Below are 18,897 nucleotides of genomic sequence, written 5' to 3'. Positions count from 1 at the left end.
TATAATACATGCCGTTATATTTTATTACATAATTGATTATTTAACAAATATTTAGGTTTCGCATCAGAATATCTTTGCAGTTGTTATTGGACGACGTTGTGGATTGCCAACCGGAGTGCCGTGAGGAAATACTATAACATCCTTGTAGATGTGTTCTTCTATTCTATCAGTTACGTGTATTGCAGATTTCATTATTCATTTCGCTGGATCAAATTGTTGCAAGTAGAATCTCTCAATTCTGTAGGTTTCACGTAAGTGTCAGGTCCGACACACCCCCTTTTGGTTCTTCATACAGCGATAGGCTGAATCCAGAATGGTAATGAAATTCACCTTACTGTTTAGTCGAACTGCATGCTGAGCAAAATTCAAGCTAGAACGATGGCTAACCACATACATACATGCATACAAAAACACTTTCAAATGTTTTTTGCCTTTCTCGTACACTAAGTGTACTGGAAAGGCTATATGTTCACTCCAAAAATGACTTTTTGATAGAAGGCCCGGAGGGTCGAGTCACATATACCAATCAACTCAGCTCGACGAATTGAGGTGATGTCTGTGTGTGTGTATGTATGTGTGTGTGTGTGTATGTGTGTGTGTGAGTATGTGTGTGTACAAAATAAACTCACATCACTTTTTGGCAGTAAACCTCAACCGATTTTTATGACCGACGGTTCATTCGACGCGGAATGTGGTCCCATTGTTTCCTATTGAAAATGGTTCAAATCGGTTCAGCCGTTCCGGAGTTATGGCCATTTAGGTGTTCCGGATCGGTACCCCAGGGAGGGGCCTGATATGAAAATGCTACAAAACCATGCATGCGACATATCAGACCGCGGCTTTTTTGATAACCTGACGAACGGTTAGCAGGAAAATACTCTCAGTCCATATCTGAACCAGTAGTATTCCGGAATCGGTTCCGGATGTCCCGCCGGAGGTGGCCAAATATAAAAGTGAGCCAACCCATGCATGCGACACATCAAATCGCGTCTCTATAGATAACCTGATGAACGGTTAGCAATAAAATGGAATCAGACTATATTTAGGAAAACCAGTAGTATTCCAGAACCGGTTCCGTGTGTCCCGCCGGAAGTGGTCAAATGTAGATGGGAACCATACCCATGCATGCGACACATTAAATAGCAGCTTTTTCGATAACCTGAAGAACGGTAAGCAGGAAAATAGCTTTAGATCACAGCAGAGACTACCGGTAGTGTTCCGGAACCGGCTCCAGATATCCCGCCGGAAGTGGTCAAATGTAGATAGGAAACAAACCCATGCATACGACACATTAAATTGCAGCTTTTCCAAAAACCTGAAGAACGGTAAACAGGAAAACAGCCTTTAATCACAGCAGAGACTACCGGTTGTGTTCCGGCACCGGCTCCGGATGTCCCGCCGGAAGTGGTCCAATATAAAAGTTAACCAAACCCATGCATGCGACACATCAAATAGCGGCTTTTTCGATAACCTGGTGAACAGTAAGCAGGAAAATAGCCAGCAGAGACTACCGGTAGTGCTCTAGAACCAGTTCCGAATGTCCCACCGGAAGTGGTCAAATGTAAAAATGAACCAAATCCATGCATGCAACACATCAAATCGCGGCTCTTTAGATAACCTGATGAACGATTAACAAGGCATACACATCAATTTTCGGCTTTTCAGAAAACCTGTTGAACAGTTAGCAAGAGACTAGTCTCAGACCATATTTGAGACAATAGGTACAGCCTTGGAACCGGTTGCGGATATCTCACAGGAAGTGGTAAAAACAGTGAAAATAATCAATGCAAGCGATAAATATGTGTACGAGAACAAAATCATGACAAAACTGATGCAGGCTCATCAAATCACATTTTCTCATATTCCTGAGGTGTAAATATACAGTAGAATGGGGGTTCCATGAGAAAATTTAAATTTAATCGCATCAACCTCGAGCAAAGTTTTTTAATCCCCTTTTGCGTCTAAAATTGCTGCGCAAAATTTTGATCCGACTGATATCTCCTCGCGCTCTGGGATATCACTGTGGTCACTGTGGTCACCACCAGCGGGTGACCAATCGATCAACTTTTCAGCTCGTTACGATGTTTGGTTCCTCAGATTTGTGCTTTCAAAAATTCAAGGTGTGGCTTAGTTCTATATTCACCTTAAGCTTGTTATTATCGTCTTGGTATTGATGGTATTCCAGTAATAGTAAAGGTGGTCACGCAGTCAACTAAGAGATCTGATATTTTTCAGCTCTGCCTATACATTGAACATAACACCGGAAATATGTGCCATCAGTAACTCGATGATGGCTTGGATTTTTGCTTTTATAAATAAATTATTCACAGGATTCAGGATGCTTACGTCGACGGAAAGATCATGAGTACATATTCGACGAGAAAGGCACTATCACCACTAGGTGGATTAATCCGGGTTTTTTTTATTACTAATACTTATTGAACACAATTTACGATTGCTGCAATACTTCAAGTTCGAACTAATAATACTACTCATAAGTGAAAAATATTTCAAAAAATCACCTATTGTATTTCTTTTATCCATAATATATGTTAGTCCATTATATATTTTATCACTTTTCATTACATTTTACTATATTTCACTATACTATATTCCATTATCAATCATACAGCAGCTATCTCGTTGACATTGTTTTATTATTTTGATGTTTTCTCCTACCATGTAGGTCGTAAAATGGCTATAGACCGAATAATACCCTGTCAAATTAATTACAAATCGATACCTCATATTATTTCACTAATTACATTACATTACATTATATTTGAAAATTATATTTCACGATTATACTATATTTCAATATTATATTTCATCACAGTAAATTATATTATTGACTATATGATTATTTGGGATTGGGAGGGTGCATCAGGGCATCATTGAAGTTGAAACTGTGCGACGGAGTGGATTGCCAGCCGGAGTGTGGTGAGAAGTAACTATAACATCCTTGTAGATGGGTTCTTCTATCCCAACAGTTGCAATGGATTTGACGCGCCCTTCTTGTGACAAACCATCCCGTAGAAAGCTTGACAAGTAATGTAAATTTCATTATTCACCCTGTTGGACCATACTGTTGGAAGGAGATTCTCTTAAACCCGCGGATGTCGCGTAAGTGTCTCTACTTACGGGTCCGCCACACCCCCTTTTGGCCCTTCATACAGCGGTATGTTGATGTCAGTGTGGTAATGAAATTGATCTTTACTGTTAAGTGGAACTGCATGCAGAGCAAGACTCAAGCTAGGATGGTGGCTATCTATCTACATACATACATACATACATTTAGAAATATTTTATTTGAATGAGCATCAGTTACAACAATTTTAAGCTTTGATTTCAATTTCATTAGAGCGATTGGAGCATTCTATCGCATGTCTTCAAACACGTTAAAAATACCTACTGAGTTTTGTAACAGTATCGCAAAAAATTTGATATAAAATCAAAATTTTAGATGAGTTGCAAAATATATATATTTATTGCGAGGAATGATTAACATGAGAAATTGAAATTATATTCTATGAAGTTACTAAATTATAATATGCTTTATCATATCCTATATTTTCAAACCATCGTAATTTGCGATCGTTTCGATGAAATGTTGTCAAATTCTCAGACAAGTTGTTTGAATGTTGTATCTTTCGAATGATGTTTGTGAAATTTATTAATATTTGTTTATGATTTGAAGAGCCAATGAAACATCCTATGACAATATTGCCATATATGAGCTAATTGTATGAAAAAAGAGGAAAATCTTCAAACAGTAAAAACTTTCGTTTTCCTCGATCAAATATTTTCAAATTTTCTGAGATGATGCTAAAATAGTATATCTTTCGAATACAGAGTGGCAAAATGGTGTATATTTTTATTTGTTTATAGTGGTTCCAGGCGCATATTTACTCATTATAAAAAAACTCTATGGAAATGGCTCAAAATCTTCAAATCACAAAAAACTTTAGTTTCCCTCGATGAAACATTTTCAAATTTCCAGAGGAGATACTAGAATAGTATATCTTTCGAATGCTGGGTGCCATTTGGGTGGACATTTTTATTTGTTAATAACGGTTTTTGGCACACCGTGTATTGTTATTATCGTTGCTATGCATAGTTCCCGTTTGTTCCCGCTGCCTTGACGGAGATTTCACGTATATCAGAACGGTTTTTTTGCGTGTGGATGACCTCAGCTGATCTGATGATGCCATTTATACATTTAAATGATTTAGTGGGCATGATAGATTATACAAATTGTAGCTTTGTATAATGAAAATAGTTACCGTTACATATGTAGACTTTCAGATCTAAACTCAATAACAGTTTGGATGACCTGGGATATCCAGAAAAAAAATATTCTGCACATTTGCTACTCTTTTCATGTTGTTCGGCACTAAAATCAATGATTACATTGAAAAAACTCTATAACAATGCTTGAAAAAATTCCGGCTTCAAAGGGTTAAAGTCTCTTCCCTCACAGCAAATAATTTTGTAATATCCAGGCACGTAATTTTTGGTGATGTATTCATTTTCGAACGTAATTTCACTCGGATACATCGTTTTCCAACAATTATCCCACTCACCATGCACACCCTGGTTGGCACCGGAAAGTATCAACAAACCCATTCCAGCAGATACCTAGAAGCAGTATCATATTTATCATCATCCTTCTAACTCGGTGAAATAGCTGAGAGGTAAGGGATATGCCTCTCAATCAACTGATCAGTGTACGAATTCATGCCAATATTTTACTTATATATGATTCATCTATAGATCCGGTTCTAGCGATTGCTAGACCCACTCTCAAGCTGCGGCAACTAATTTGTTGCATGAAAATGATGTAATTGTTTACATCACTTTTACGACGTGACTGATGTGCAGCGAAAATGATGTGATATCACAAGATTTTTTTTGCTGTGCTGAAAAAATCTCAAAAGAAATTCATTTCCACATCCTGGAGAAATCTTTGAAAAAAATCCCGAGAGGGATTTTTGGAAAAAAATAAATCTGTATTAATGCATGGAGGCATCCTAGTAAAATCAGGAATCGTTGAAGGGATCCCAAGTGGTATTTGAGTGAGAATTTCGAAAGAAATCTATAGAAATCCTAAAACGATGAATGCAGGAATCGCGGTAGGATCCCTGAAAAAAATTGGGAAAAAATCTTTCAAGAATCCCAGCCAAAATGCCGGAATGAATCTCAAGAGGAATCCCTGAAAGAATCGTTGAAGAAATTATTAAGAATATTTCAGGAGTAATCCCAGGAATAACGGAATAAAACCCAATTGGAACCCGGAAAGAATCACGGAAGCAATTTCTGAAAAAAAAAAAATCTATAAATGGAACGTACATTGGCGTATCTAAGATTTTTTCATAAGGGGTACCAGTCTTAGTGATTTTCAGTTTTTGTGTATTAGGAAATATCGATCCGTCCTCAATTTCTTAGTTAAATTGTATTATAAAAAGCAGTTTTTGGAAAACTACATTCACTTAACACATCCACTGCCATGGTATGAGACACTTACACCAGCAATTATTCCTTAAAATAGTGTGAACAGCAGTTTTGAACTTCAAAAAATAATTACACCGTCTTTAGCCAGAGGCTGCACAGACTGAACATTACAAACACTAGACAATGGACAAACTCAATAAATCAAGTAATCAAGTAATGGAGAAGTTTTCGTTCGATGAAAAGTTTTTGCCAATTCCTGAAGGAATTTTCTCGACATTGTTTTGCAATTTGTTAGGCAATTTACTTTCCTTTTGGAAATCAATCACTTATTCATTTGGAATTTCAAAATTTCTTCAGCAATAACCCCTTTGGGAATTTCTTTGAGAATTTCTTCGGTAATACACTAGAATTTTTTTTTTCAGAAAATCTTTCAACACATCCTTTGAAAATTTCATCGGTTATTACTCTGGAAACTTTTTAGACAATTCCTTTAAGGGTTTATTTGGGGATTAATAGGCTTTGCGTTCGCTCTGTGCGGACGTGTCTGATTGCGCTTTCGTGTCAAAATAAGCTATTTTAGCATGTTTTCCCAACCGTACACCGCACCGTACCACTTCAGGATTTCGCGCCCCATTCTCGATTTATCCCCGGCCCTTGCTCATCTGCACGAGGTGGTAAGTTTTCAATCGTCGCTGCAGAAGCTGGCAGCAAATCCACCACCACCAATTGCGTCTGCAATGGGTCGAAAAACCAACCCGAAGGCAGACGCATCCACAACCGTGGCGTGGACAGTGTAGAGAAATCTGTCACCAAGCAACCGCTCGGCTCCAAACGAGCCCGTGTCGAGAATCACTCGGCAACCCTCAATGCCAGACTACAGGCTACCAACAAGTTTACCACTCTCCCGATCCAGCAAGTCCCTGACAGAGTGAAGCTACCACAGTTGTTCACGGCCACGAAGGAAGTCGCTGTGCTCCAGGCTGAGCTGGCCAAGCAGCAAATCCACGCGCTGTTTAAACTCTGTTACCAGGGCTCAAAAATCGTCTGTTGCACCCAGGTGGACTACAATGCGGTTTCCCTCTACCTGGTAGCCCAAAATCATGAATACTACACTCACGATTTGCCAGGGGGCAAACCGATGAAGGTGCTTATCCACGGACTTCCGAACAAAACACCAACGGCCATCATGGAGGAACTGAAAGCCGCGAAACTCAAGCCACTCCAAGTTTTCCCCATCCGGCGAATCCAGGACGGGAACCCCCGGGACCAACTATACCTGGTACTTCTGGAGAAGAACTCCGCGGACCTCCACAAAATCAAGGCACTGTTCAGCATCATCGGTACCGGCCAAAGAAGCGTGACGTCACCCAGTGCGGGGACTGGCTCGCGTTGGCCGATACTTTCAAATTCGGACGACTTTATGGCCAGTATTTTAAGGACAAGGAATGCAACAAATTCGGTGAGATCTTTCATTTTTTTGTGATTATTTTTTAAATTGTTGGTTCAGATTGGGCTGATTGACATCATCTTATAATTAAGTCCATTAACTAAGGCGAACGTTTTTAATCCAGTTGAATAACTTAATCATACTGAACTCCATCCCGACTAGAAAATTGTAACAAAAATATAACATAATCCTAACAAATCATGATATTTAAAACTCATTGTGATATAATTATGTTCAACATCCTTGGTGTTTCCAAAATACCATAACTCAAATATATCACTATATGTTGTAAACAGAGATGGCATGTCACGCAGAAACTGTGCCCATTTTCGCTCATCTTTCACTGAACTTCTCAGTTTCATTTTTCTTACAAAAGAGCGAGAGAAAAAACGCACAATAAAATGTACATAATTTCTCTCACGCAGAGTTTTTGTGCGGGTGATTAGAGTGCTGCGTGAGAGCAATGAGAGCCCGCAGATCATAATCCCAGTGCGCAATTTCTGCGCGCACGCAGAAAAAACAGAACTCAGTGCACACGCAGTGTGTTCAAAGGGGTCAGTATTGTTTGAGCATTTGGTGAACCAAAAGCATGCCAGTGAGTCCAAAACCCGCTGAGGGGCATCAAATCCTGTGATATCAGAGACAAGCAGACGTCTTAAGCTGGCCAAGAACTTACAGTTGATGGATATTTTGGTTCCAAATTCCACCAAAAGGCTGTGCTAGTGAGCTAACAAATTTTGTTTTTCAAAAATATCAGGAAAATTTGCAAAAAATTGCAACGAAATTTCAATCTCATATATCTCATGATCCTGATTACTTAGAGAGTTGGTGTCTTCGGCAAAGTTGTTTGGCTGGTCAAGGACTAATCGATAATAAAACTTAAGATTCAAAATTCCACCGCTAGGCGGTGCTAGTGAGTTAGCAAATTTTGTTTTTCATATATATCAGGAAAATTTGCAAAAAAATGCAACTAGCGCCGCCTAGCTGCAGAAACTTGAACCAAACGGTAATTATTCTGCAAGCCCTTGATCTACCAAACAATTTTGCCGAAGACACCATCTTTCTAAAGAATCAGAATGCTGAGATATGTGAAATGTAAAATTTGTACGCTCTCTTGCGCCGCCTAGCGGTGAAATCACGAATCATACGGCCCATATTCTGAAAGCCCTTGACCAGCTGAACTATTTTGCCGAAGAAACCAACTCTCCAAGTAATCAGGATCCTGAGATATATGGGATGGAAATTTTGTCAGTGTTGCATCTGCTTGTCTAAGATATCACATAAATCACAGACAAATAGATATGTGACACTAACGAAATTTCAATCTCATATATCTCATGATCCTGATTACTTAGAGAGTTGGTGTCTTCGGCAAAGTTGTTTGGCTGGTCAAGGACTAACCGATAATAAGACTTGAGATTCAAAATTCCACCGCTAGGCGGCGCTAGAGAGCAAACAAATTTTAAATTTCGCATATCTCAGCATCCTGATTTTGTAGAAAGATGGTGTCTTCGGCAATATTGTTTGGTAGATCATGGGCTTCCAGAATAATTACCGTTTGGTTCAAGTTTCTGCAGCTAGGCGGCGCTAGTTGCAATTTTTTGCAAATTTTCCTGATATATATGAAAAATAAAATTTGTTAACTCACTAGCACCGCCTAGCGGTGGAATTTTGAATCTTAAGTTTTATTATCGGTTAGTCCTTGACCAGCCAAACAACTTTGTCGAAGACACCAACTCTCTAAGTAGTCAGGATCATGAGATATATGAGATTGAAATTTCGTTAGTGTAACATCTATTTGTCTGTGATTTATGTGATATCTTAGACAAGCAAATGCATTTGCTACTAGGCGGCGTAATAGTACTTTCATACTCCCTGTGGTACACACACTATTGCACTGGAAGCACGACTGAGTGCGCACTCAACGAATTTTTGTGTGCACATTTTCTGTGCGCACAAAATGTGCACGCAGAAACTGAAAAACATGCTTGTTCTATCATTTGTTTGAGCACTCATTTTGAGTGTGCCGCTGATGGATGCCAGAGAGCGAGCGGCTGGTTTGTGTGTGAAAAAAGTTGCGTAGTTCACCCTCGCTCTCGTTGAAAGTCGTGTGTAGAGTGTATGTTTTCTCTTCTCACGTTTCGCACTGAGGAGCGTGCCATCCCTGGTTGTAAATGTTGTTTTATAACTCATTGTATTATAATTTAGTTTTGAATCTTCGACATTTGGAAAATAATGTAACAAAATTATATCAAATTATGATAGAAACCAGTAATCCAGAGGCTAAAGTTCATATCACATTTTGTTATAATTTTGATATGATTATAACAAAATTGGATATAATCTTGATTAGACCAGTGTACTTTTTGTTACAATTTTAGTTATTTTAACATCATCCTGCAGCTAGTTTATAACATAATAAGTTAGAGAAAAATATTATAACATCATAAATGATATAAACTTGATATAATTTTCTAGTCGGGATACCATTCCCGTACCAAAATCCCACATCCTTTCTATTTAGGGTCAAGTGGGGTAAAATGCCATTTTTCAAACTTTTATCGTTTTCAATGATAATTAGCCTCATTTGTTAGGCTTTCAAAGTGGTAACAGCAACTAGACAATATTTGCTCGATACTTCAGCAAAAATATTCACTGAACTATTGAATTTTCATCGATTTTCAGCGATTTTAAAAACTGCTTCGTAAAACGGAAGTGGTGCAAAAAGGCCATCTGCCATGGGGTAAGATGCCACTTCATGAAAACATTCAAAAATTACGTCCATCAGTTTTCGAGCATTTCCGACTCCTTTTCCGCCCTCTGTCCCGCTTTTTTCGTATACTTAATCAATGGAGTGTTACCCCCTCCCCGCAAAACGATGGTCGTCATATTTGAATGACCCCTAACATGAAAAGCGTAGACATCAACAACCATGCGCTTCCATGTGTGTCTCAATCTGCTTGGAAACACTTGGCTGGTAATAAAATCACCAGAAAACCTTAATTGTCGGTGAGTCGCTGGCATCTCGTAAAATAGAGGAAGACGGGGTAAGACGGCCAACGTAAGCCAAAAAAAATCATAACTCAAAACTGACCATGAATTACATTAGTTTCAACACAGCATATCCTTTTGCAAAGTGTTAGGCATGCAAGAAAATTATCTTTCGATTCGTGCTGTTGAAACTTTTATAGTTTTGAGCCATTTGAAAATGTGATTAAAAAGCACTAGAAATGTTTGAATTCCATACGTTGAAATAAGATATGACTCCCTTACGTCCTTCACATGGAAAATTGGTTAACATAATTGTCCGAGGGTTACCATTTATTATTTTCATTGGGGTACTGTAAATATGGGTACTCTAACACCCATTATTATTACAAAAATGTTGTTTCTGGTTACGACCAGAGCAAACAACGCTAACATGAGTTCATTTGTGTGGAATGGCATATTTTCAACAAACAATTATCGTTAAATTGGATGCAGCTCTTGCTGCAGCTACATTTTTCTATGAACTGAGGGGTGGCCGTCTTACCCCGTTCGAGGTGGTCGCTTTTACCCCGCTTGGGCATATTTTATTTATAAGGCTAGTTCCTAAAGATTTTTTTTTTCAATCTTAATCCTGAGCTCCTCTGATGCTTTGATAACATTCCTGGTAAGTTGTGAACGGGTTATTTTTTTATTTGAAAAAGTTTTTCCGAATCAAAATCCTTAAGGTTATATGCGATAAAATTAGATCAAATACATCATCACGAAGAAAAAACTTTGTTTTGTTTATTTGTTTTGAAAATTTCAATGTAAACATTGCACGAAATGGCTCAAAATGACAAATATCATGTACTTGAACAGAGTACTAGGTGAAACTGCAGGTGGTCCGTCTTACCCCGGCGGGCCTCCTTACCCGGTCTTCCCCTACATATCTTCCCTTCCCCACTATTCCTTCCCATCCACATAACGTCTTTCTTATCGTTTCAGAGAGCGATCAATGGCGCTTAAGCCTAGGCTTGTTAGCCAGGGCACAGTGTAAGTGCCTGTGCCCCATCCCAGAAGTAAAAAGGCCCATGGAGTGACAAAATTTCTTTGCTGCGTCACTCCCAACGTTGGTGTTAAAATATACTAAATTACTTACACTCACACCCACACATCTACATGATTTACACAAATACACTTACACAATCTGAATCTTGTCGCATCACTTGCTTATAGTGGCTTCCAAATCAACCCATTCCAAATATCCAACTCCTTGACACCTATGGGAGTGTCGGTGAGTCGCTGACCTCTTGTAAAGTAGGTGTCATATCATCACATCCTTTCCTATCCTCGTAACGGAGAAGATGGGCGTGGCCGGCAATGGAAGTTCTCATGTCTTTTTTACTTCAACCTCTGATTGGATAGCTATTCCTTCCCAAATAGCATTCCAGAAGCAATTAGAACAGGAGTATTAAAATTTTAACATGACAACTTTCAGTATGCAATCTACGAATTACTCCGTTACCACGCAACGCAACACAACGCAAATCTGTATCATATTTCAAAAACTCGGAATTTTTCTGTACTCTGTATAGAAGGTTAAAAATCAGTATAATACAGAAAAATCTGTATGTCTGGCATCTCTGCTGATACCTGATAGGGTACGTGTACCAATTATGGCACTACCTAAGGAAACCTATTTATACAAAAATAACGAGAAGACCAACGAATGTCATCAATAAGTTAAAAGACAGCTTAGTTTCCATACTTTACAGGAAAAATATAGAAACGGAGCCAAAACTACTTTTAGTATTTATTACAGCGTGTGCCAATGATAGGAACCCTGTACCAGTTATGGTTACATTTGTTAACTTCGGTTCCTTTTCGCACTATTCGCATGCATTCCTTATGGGGTTAGCCATAACTGGTACACTATGGCGAAAAAGGGTGCAAGGAAGCCGAAATTTTAAGGAAAATGATTTATTTCTACCACGATTTGAGGAAAATGTGGGGTTTTAATGAGTGCGACTATCTTTTGTGAACGTCATCTGTTGTTCATAATTTTTTTCCTGTTGATTTACATCATTAAATGGTGAAAATCAACTATGGCGAATAATTGGTACTATAGCCATAATTGGTACACTTACCCTACCACCTAGCGGCGAAATTCGAAAACTTAAGATTTCTTCATACATTTGGCAAAGTTTTCTCGTAAAACTTTCAAGCTCGTTGAGTTCCCCCTTAGAGTAAAACGATTCCGCTCAAATTTTGAACGTTGATTCTGGGAATCAAAAACAACTGATTGTATAGATAAGACTAGGCATTATTCAATTGTTATGTTTTTCTTATAAGTGTATGTCTCCCTAGTGGACAGTATAACACAATTGCTCTTTCTTTAGTGGGGGTTCCAGATTCTAAATCAGTATGCAATTTATACATCGGGTAACGATAAAAAAAAACAAAAAAAAATACCAGACTCGAACCGTGAACGGTTTGACTGCTGAGGCCAGTTACTCACACAGGAGGTGTTCGTACCAGAACCGGCGAGGTCTGCTTCTTCCGGGGATTTACTTTGTGTTTGGCACTTTGATGCAATAAGCATAATTTTAGAGAGAAGAGGGGATTTGTCAGAACGTGACGAACCATACAAATATTGTTTTAGTTCCATACAAAAAGAGTGCCATCGTTTCTTATGAGGTATACTTTTAGTTTTATTTTACAATTCTTTCATAACATTGTTTACCACCTTTTGGTGTTCTATAATTTGCGATTCTAGAGTTTTCAACATACTTTCAAATGTGTGCAACCTGTTGTTTAAACCAAAATTCTGCTGTCGCTGATGTTCGATGCTCGTCGGGCAGTGCATTTCGGTGTCATCAAGACTCTCTTTTTCACATGTTATATCGCCCCTGAATAGCATATAAAAAATTGTCAATGGAGACCTTTTACCTATCGAATTCGCTAAATTTTGCACCCATGCACAATTCAGAGGATTTGACCTTAATGATATATCTATGAGCGCACGCAAGTGATTGACGGCAAAGTGTGTCAGATTATTATGATCGACGTGCAGCATGTAGAGCGATGGCATATCCCAACCACACGTATCCAACTGTTGCAACTGATTGTTACTAAATTTCAGATTATAGAGCTCACGGAAACGAATCAAACCATTTGTATCGACGTGCTTAATTCTATTTCGCGACAGATCAATTTCATACAAGTTGTTCAAACCATCGAAATCATTTAGTGTTATGTGTTCTATCAGGTTATCAACAATGTCTATGCGGTTGATATGCTTCAACTGGTTAATGTTTTCCGGAACTTTTGTCAATTTTGATTTACTGATAATTAGAGCCCTAAGTTTGTAATCTTGACCAGGTTCTATTACTACGTTCTCGGTAGATGTATTATTCAAGGTAAGTAACCAAAGCTTACTATCTATAAAGACTTTTTTAACGGTTCCATTTGTAAATTTAAGCGACACACATTTTTCCAAGAGATTTGTGAAATACTTTGACACGCTCTCAATCTCGGAATTTATAAAATGTACCCTTTCCAAATTAGAAGATCTTCTTATGGTTCCATAATCTCCGTACCAATTCAAGTTCAAAATGTCGGTATAACTTGAATTCAATTCGACTTCCAAGTCCCAGGATTGTATGCCGTAGAGTGTGTTGGCGAGAACAAATCTGCAATGAATGTTAAATAGTAATTTTGAATAGTGTAAAACACAAATGGGGAGGAAAAATGCACAGGGGTGCTAGTAAAAAAAATCTGAAAACAAGGCACACAGTTTTCTTAACATCTAATTTGAACAGCTTCAAGTTTAAAATTTGTTCTACAATCTTCTACTGAGAATTGATCAAAAGTATCACTAAAACCCCTTCACCTTTGCTCCCATGAGATAGTACTTTTACTCACAGCATCAAAACACTTTTCATTTTGGATTGTATTTTCTAGACGCGCAACTTTCAACCAATGTGTTCAACACTTGACTTGATACTGCAACACTATACGCATGGCTCTTTCAAGCATGCTGATAATGTTAACGGCCACTTGCTGGTTGCTGTGGCCCAAGTATGGTGTTGGGGAAAACGGGGTACTGTGAGTACATTGAGCATGCCTTTGACGGAGCTGATAATGTGATCAACTACGCAACGCGTCCCCCAGCCAATTCATTTGGCATTTGTTGAGAATTTCAAATTGCATTACATTACTCACGCTCTCAAAATATGGGACATAAACTTCCATAAAAATCGTTTTTCTGCGTACTTGGGATCATAATTGATACATAAAAAACGGACAAACTCTGAATTTGAAAATATTTTTTTTTCGATTTTTGGCCTATGGCGATACAACTGTGCATCGGGTGAATGAAGCGTTTGTATGATGCACAATTCTTTCCATTACATATACGTTTTTAGCCGATTTCTGAAAAAAATGGGTTTTCCGCTATTTTTGGATTATTAACCCGTAAACACCCGGGACGATCTACTTTTGGTAGAAATGCAATATCTTCTTTGTTTTAAAACATTTTACCCCGGATTTTTTTTTATAGTCAAGGGGAATAGTTGTGCTAAGAAATGCATGGTACCTCTCCCCTTTGCACCCTCCCCCCTTTTGCGGGGAGGCGAAAATACGTGGCTTTTTTTGTATTTTTTATAAATTCTATATGTTTTTGCTGAAATTTCATCGTTTTGTTAATAATCAATAGTTTCCACTGATCCTAGACATGCAATGTATTACTACCCATCATAGTCTGTTGAAGTTTTTATCCCAGAGCTATTCGAAGGCCTCCAAAGTACTCCGAAGTTTGTGACACAAATCTAACATTCTCAACCAAATTTTATACACGATGAATGATTGCAGAACATTGTCTACGGTACTCAAAAAGCCTCAAAGCACCCCTCGAAAATTCATGATACATGAATTGGGTGATCTAGGTCATCCAAACTACTCTGGAATTCATTTTCTTAAGATCTAAAACATCCACCATCATTTGTGTTCACTCTGTCCAAGAAATTTAGACACGTTGATGTCCATTACACCTCACAATGCTATGAGCAACTTGATATTGTGGTAGTTTGACATTCCGTGAAATACAAATGGCCTCCAATACACTTTGAAGTTTGGCTTACGATATCTACATACTGTCTCATGCTTGAGTTGTGAAAAATTTTCGTGGAATGTAGTCTATAGTGCTGATGGAACCTCAGTGCACATCTATAATGCTTTTGGTACATTTCTGGGATATTCCAGGCTTTCCAAACTATTCTGAAATTAGGAACTTCAAGGTCTACAGTCTCTACCCTTGTTTTTCTTCACTCTATCGGTATAATTCTTTCACGATTGTGTCTGTTGCATTTCATTATATTACGAGTATGTGTATTTGTTGCTATTTGGGTGTCCACTGTCATACAAATGGACCCAATGTAATTTGAAGTATGAGTCGCAATATCTGTAAATCTTAGGATATTTTTATTGTAGCCAATGCTCACGGAGTATAATCTACGCTACTCTTAAAACCTCAGGGTGCAATTCTGATAACTGAGCAACATTCACTTGGTGATCTAGGTCATCCAAACTATTCTGGAATTAAGACCTTCAAGCTTTACCCTCTTGTATCTCTTTATTTTATTCTTCCACGATTACCTCTGTTGTATCTCGTAATGTTTTGAGTATTCCTTTGTGTTGCTTGTGCATCCACTGACATACAAATGATCTTTATAGTATTTGAAAGTGTCGGAAATTACCCAAGCATTCCTCTAGGCGTTCCTCGGGAATTTCCTCCAGGAGTCCCTCAGAAATTCATCGTGATGTTCTCCGAGAACTTCTACGAGTTCCTAGGGAATACCTCAGAACTTCCCGTTAAATTCTTCAGGAGTTTCCCAGAAGTTTCTCGAAAGTTTATTCAGGAGCTATGCTGGGGATTCCTCCAGGAATTTTCTCAGGAATTTCTCCAGGGATTCCTCAAGCGATTTATCTAGAAATTCTCCTAGGGATTCCTTCGGGGATTCCTTCAGGAATACCCCCATGGATTCCTTCGCGAATTCCTCCATGAACTCATCAAGGAATTCAGCCAGGAATTCCTCCAGAACTCCTTCAGGAATTTATCCAAGATTTCCTCCAACAACTAATCCAGTGTTCTTCTTCAGGATTCGAGGGATTCTTCCAGAAATTCTTCCAGGGACTCTTCCAGAGTTTCCTCCAGGAATTCTTCCAGGGAATACTCCAGAAATTTCTCCAGAGAATTCCTCCGAGTAATCTGCCCGGGTAATTACTCCAGGAATTTCTTCATGAATAACTGCTAATTTATATATGAATTAATCAAGGGATTTCTTCAGAAATTCCTCCACGGTGTCCTCCAGAAATTCTTCCAGGAATACCTCCGAGAATTCCTCCAGCAATTCCAACAGGGGTTCTTCCCGGAATACCTCACAGGGATTCCTTCTTAAATTATTTCAGGGATTCCATCAGTCATTCCTCCAGCCCAGGGATTCCTCCAGGAATTCTTCCTGGATATACTCCAGGATATATTCCAGAAATTCCTTCAGCAAATATTCCAGGAGTTCTTTCAAGAATTACTCCAAGAATTTCTTCAGGAATGACTCTATGAACTCGTTCTGAAATTACTACAGGAAATCATCTAGGAATTGTTCCGGGAAACACCCGAGGAATTCCTTCAAGTTATACTCTAGGAATTCCTCCAGGAATGATTGCAGGAATTTCAACAGGGATTGCTGTAGGAATTACTACTGGAATTTCTCCAGAAAGTCCTTAAATTCAAGTTCTTGCGGGAAATACCTCATGTGAATTCGGAATTACTCGCATGAATTACTCCATGAATTCTTACAGGGGATAATTCATGAAATCCTCCAGAAATTCCTCCAGAAAATAAAAATTGAAAAAAAATAAATTCTAAATTTCCTCGCAGTTCAAGGAAATCCTTGAGGAATTTTTCAAAAAATTTCCCTGGGAAATTCTTCAAAAATTCCTTCACAAATTACTACATGAATTCTTGCAGAACGTGCTCCAGGAATTCCTCCAGGGTATTCTCCAGAAATTTCATCAAGAAATTCTTGAAGAAACTCTTGGAAGTATTCTAGTAGGAATTCTTGGAGGAATTCCTGGAGAAATTCCTAGAGAGATTCTTGGAGGATTACCTGAAGGAATTCTTGGAGGGAGTTACAAAAGAACTTTTACATAAATATTGGAGCAGGTCTTGGAGAGATTCTTATTAACCCTCTAATACTCAAATTTTTGATTTTGATCTAAATATCATTTTTCGTCATCTAAAATCGATTTAAACATGTTTTGGAAGATGATTCTTTTTAATTCTCGATTTCGTGAATTTCTGTTTTTGATTTTTCTAATTTTTATTTTTGAACATCCCCACACTTTTATATTTTTCCTGGAAGCCTCTTTGGGGTACGGATTTTTTGAGACGGAAACATTTTGAGATTTCATGATTATTGTTGAAACATTTGAATTTTAATTTTTTTTCATGGGAAATTTTGTTTTCCGTGCAATTTTTAGGAAAATAATTTTAGAGTGTATTCGACTCCCTTAAACTATTAAACTAGGATAGAATGATTTGAGAAAAATTTAAAATATGTTAATTGTAGCGAATGAATACAAAATAAACATTGACTTCTGAAAGGTGACTAAAACATCAATTTTTCAATGATTTTTAAAAAGTGTAAATACGTTTTAAAATACACCAAAAATTATTTTGAGATATACAGAACAGTCCTAAATATCAGCCAAAAATATAAAAGTTTTGATTTTCCACGAAACAAAAATTACAAAAATGCTCAAACTATACCCCGTCTAAAGGCGGGGTTGGGTATTAGAGGGTTAAAGTTCATGTTGGACTTTTTGAAAGAATTTCTGAAAAAATCCTTGAAGGAATTCTCGGTGGAATCCCTGGACTTGTCCCGGAAGTATTTCCTTGAGGAATTTCTGGAGGTTTCCTGAATAATCTAGGAGGTATTCATAAAGGAATTTCTGAAGGATTTTTTAAATGAATTTCTAAAGGAATTTCTTGAAAAATCCCTGGAGGAATTTCTAGCGAAATTCCTGAAGGGATTATTGGCAGATATCTTAGAGGGTTCTCTGGTAAAATTCTTGGGAAAGGTACAGTAGCAATTTTTGGGATTCTTGGAGGGATTCTTGGAAGAATTCTAGACAGATGTCTTGGAGGAATTTCTGGATGAATTCTGAAGGAATTTCCGGACCAATTTCTGGAGGAATTGCTGGAGGAAACTCTGGAAGAACAGCTGGAGAAATTTCTGGAAGAATCCCTTGAATCCTGAAGAAATCCCTGGGTTAGCTGCTGGAGGAAATCTTGGAAGAACTTCTGAGGGAGCTCTGGAGGGATTCCTGGAGGAATACCTGAATGAATTCCTGGATGAATCCATGAAGAAATCCATGCAGGAATTCCTGGGGGTATTCCTGAAGGAATCCCTGGAAGAACTTCTGGAGAAATCGCTGGAGGAATCCCTGGGAAAATTCTTAGGAAAATTCTTGGAGGAATCCCTGAAAAAATTCCTGGAGGAATTCCAGGAGAAATTTCTGGAGGAACTCTTGGGAAACTTCCTTGATGAGTTTTTAAGGAAAACATGAAGAAATCCGTGGAACTCCCGTGGAATCCTCGGGGAAATCCCGAAGAACTCCTGCAGGAATTTTCGAAAAGTTTTTGAAGTAATTCCTGAGGAACTCCTGAAGGAATTCCAGCATAGCTCCTGAATAAATTTTCGAGAAACTGCTGGCAAACTCTTGAAGAATTTCAAAGAAAAGTCTTGAGATATTCTCTAGGAACTCGTAGAGATATTCTCAGAGAATATCACGATGAATTTCTGAAGGACTCCTGAAGGAATTTCCGAGGAACGCCTAGAGGAATGCTTGGGTAATTTCCGACACTTCCAAATACCATAAAAAACATTTGCATGTCAGTGGATGCATAAGTAACACAAATACTCAACAAATTATGAGATACAACAGAGGTAATCATGGAAGAAGTACATCGA

General features: G+C 38.2%; 1 protein-coding gene across 1 annotated transcript; it reads right to left on the bottom strand.

The window, feature by feature from the left end:
• Positions 1-12,359: 12,359 nt before the first annotated feature.
• On the bottom strand, positions 12,360-13,862 carry LOC134291760 (leucine-rich repeat transmembrane protein FLRT3-like). The gene is made up of 2 exons (XM_062859910.1): positions 13,790-13,862; positions 12,360-13,557 (listed from the first exon to the last, which is right to left on the bottom strand). Exons 1-2 carry the CDS (start codon positions 13,807-13,809, stop codon positions 12,582-12,584), a joined length of 996 nt encoding a protein of 331 aa, XP_062715894.1. The 5' UTR covers positions 13,810-13,862; the 3' UTR covers positions 12,360-12,581.
• Between the last annotated feature and the right edge of the window lie 5,035 nt (positions 13,863-18,897).

The sequence above is a fragment of the Aedes albopictus genome, chromosome 3, assembly GCF_035046485.1.
Source record: "Aedes albopictus strain Foshan chromosome 3, AalbF5, whole genome shotgun sequence".
Lineage (NCBI taxonomy): Eukaryota > Metazoa > Arthropoda > Insecta > Diptera > Culicidae > Aedes > Aedes albopictus.
The sequence above is the reverse complement of the archived record's forward strand: the minus strand, read 5'-3'. Positions and strand labels throughout refer to the sequence as shown.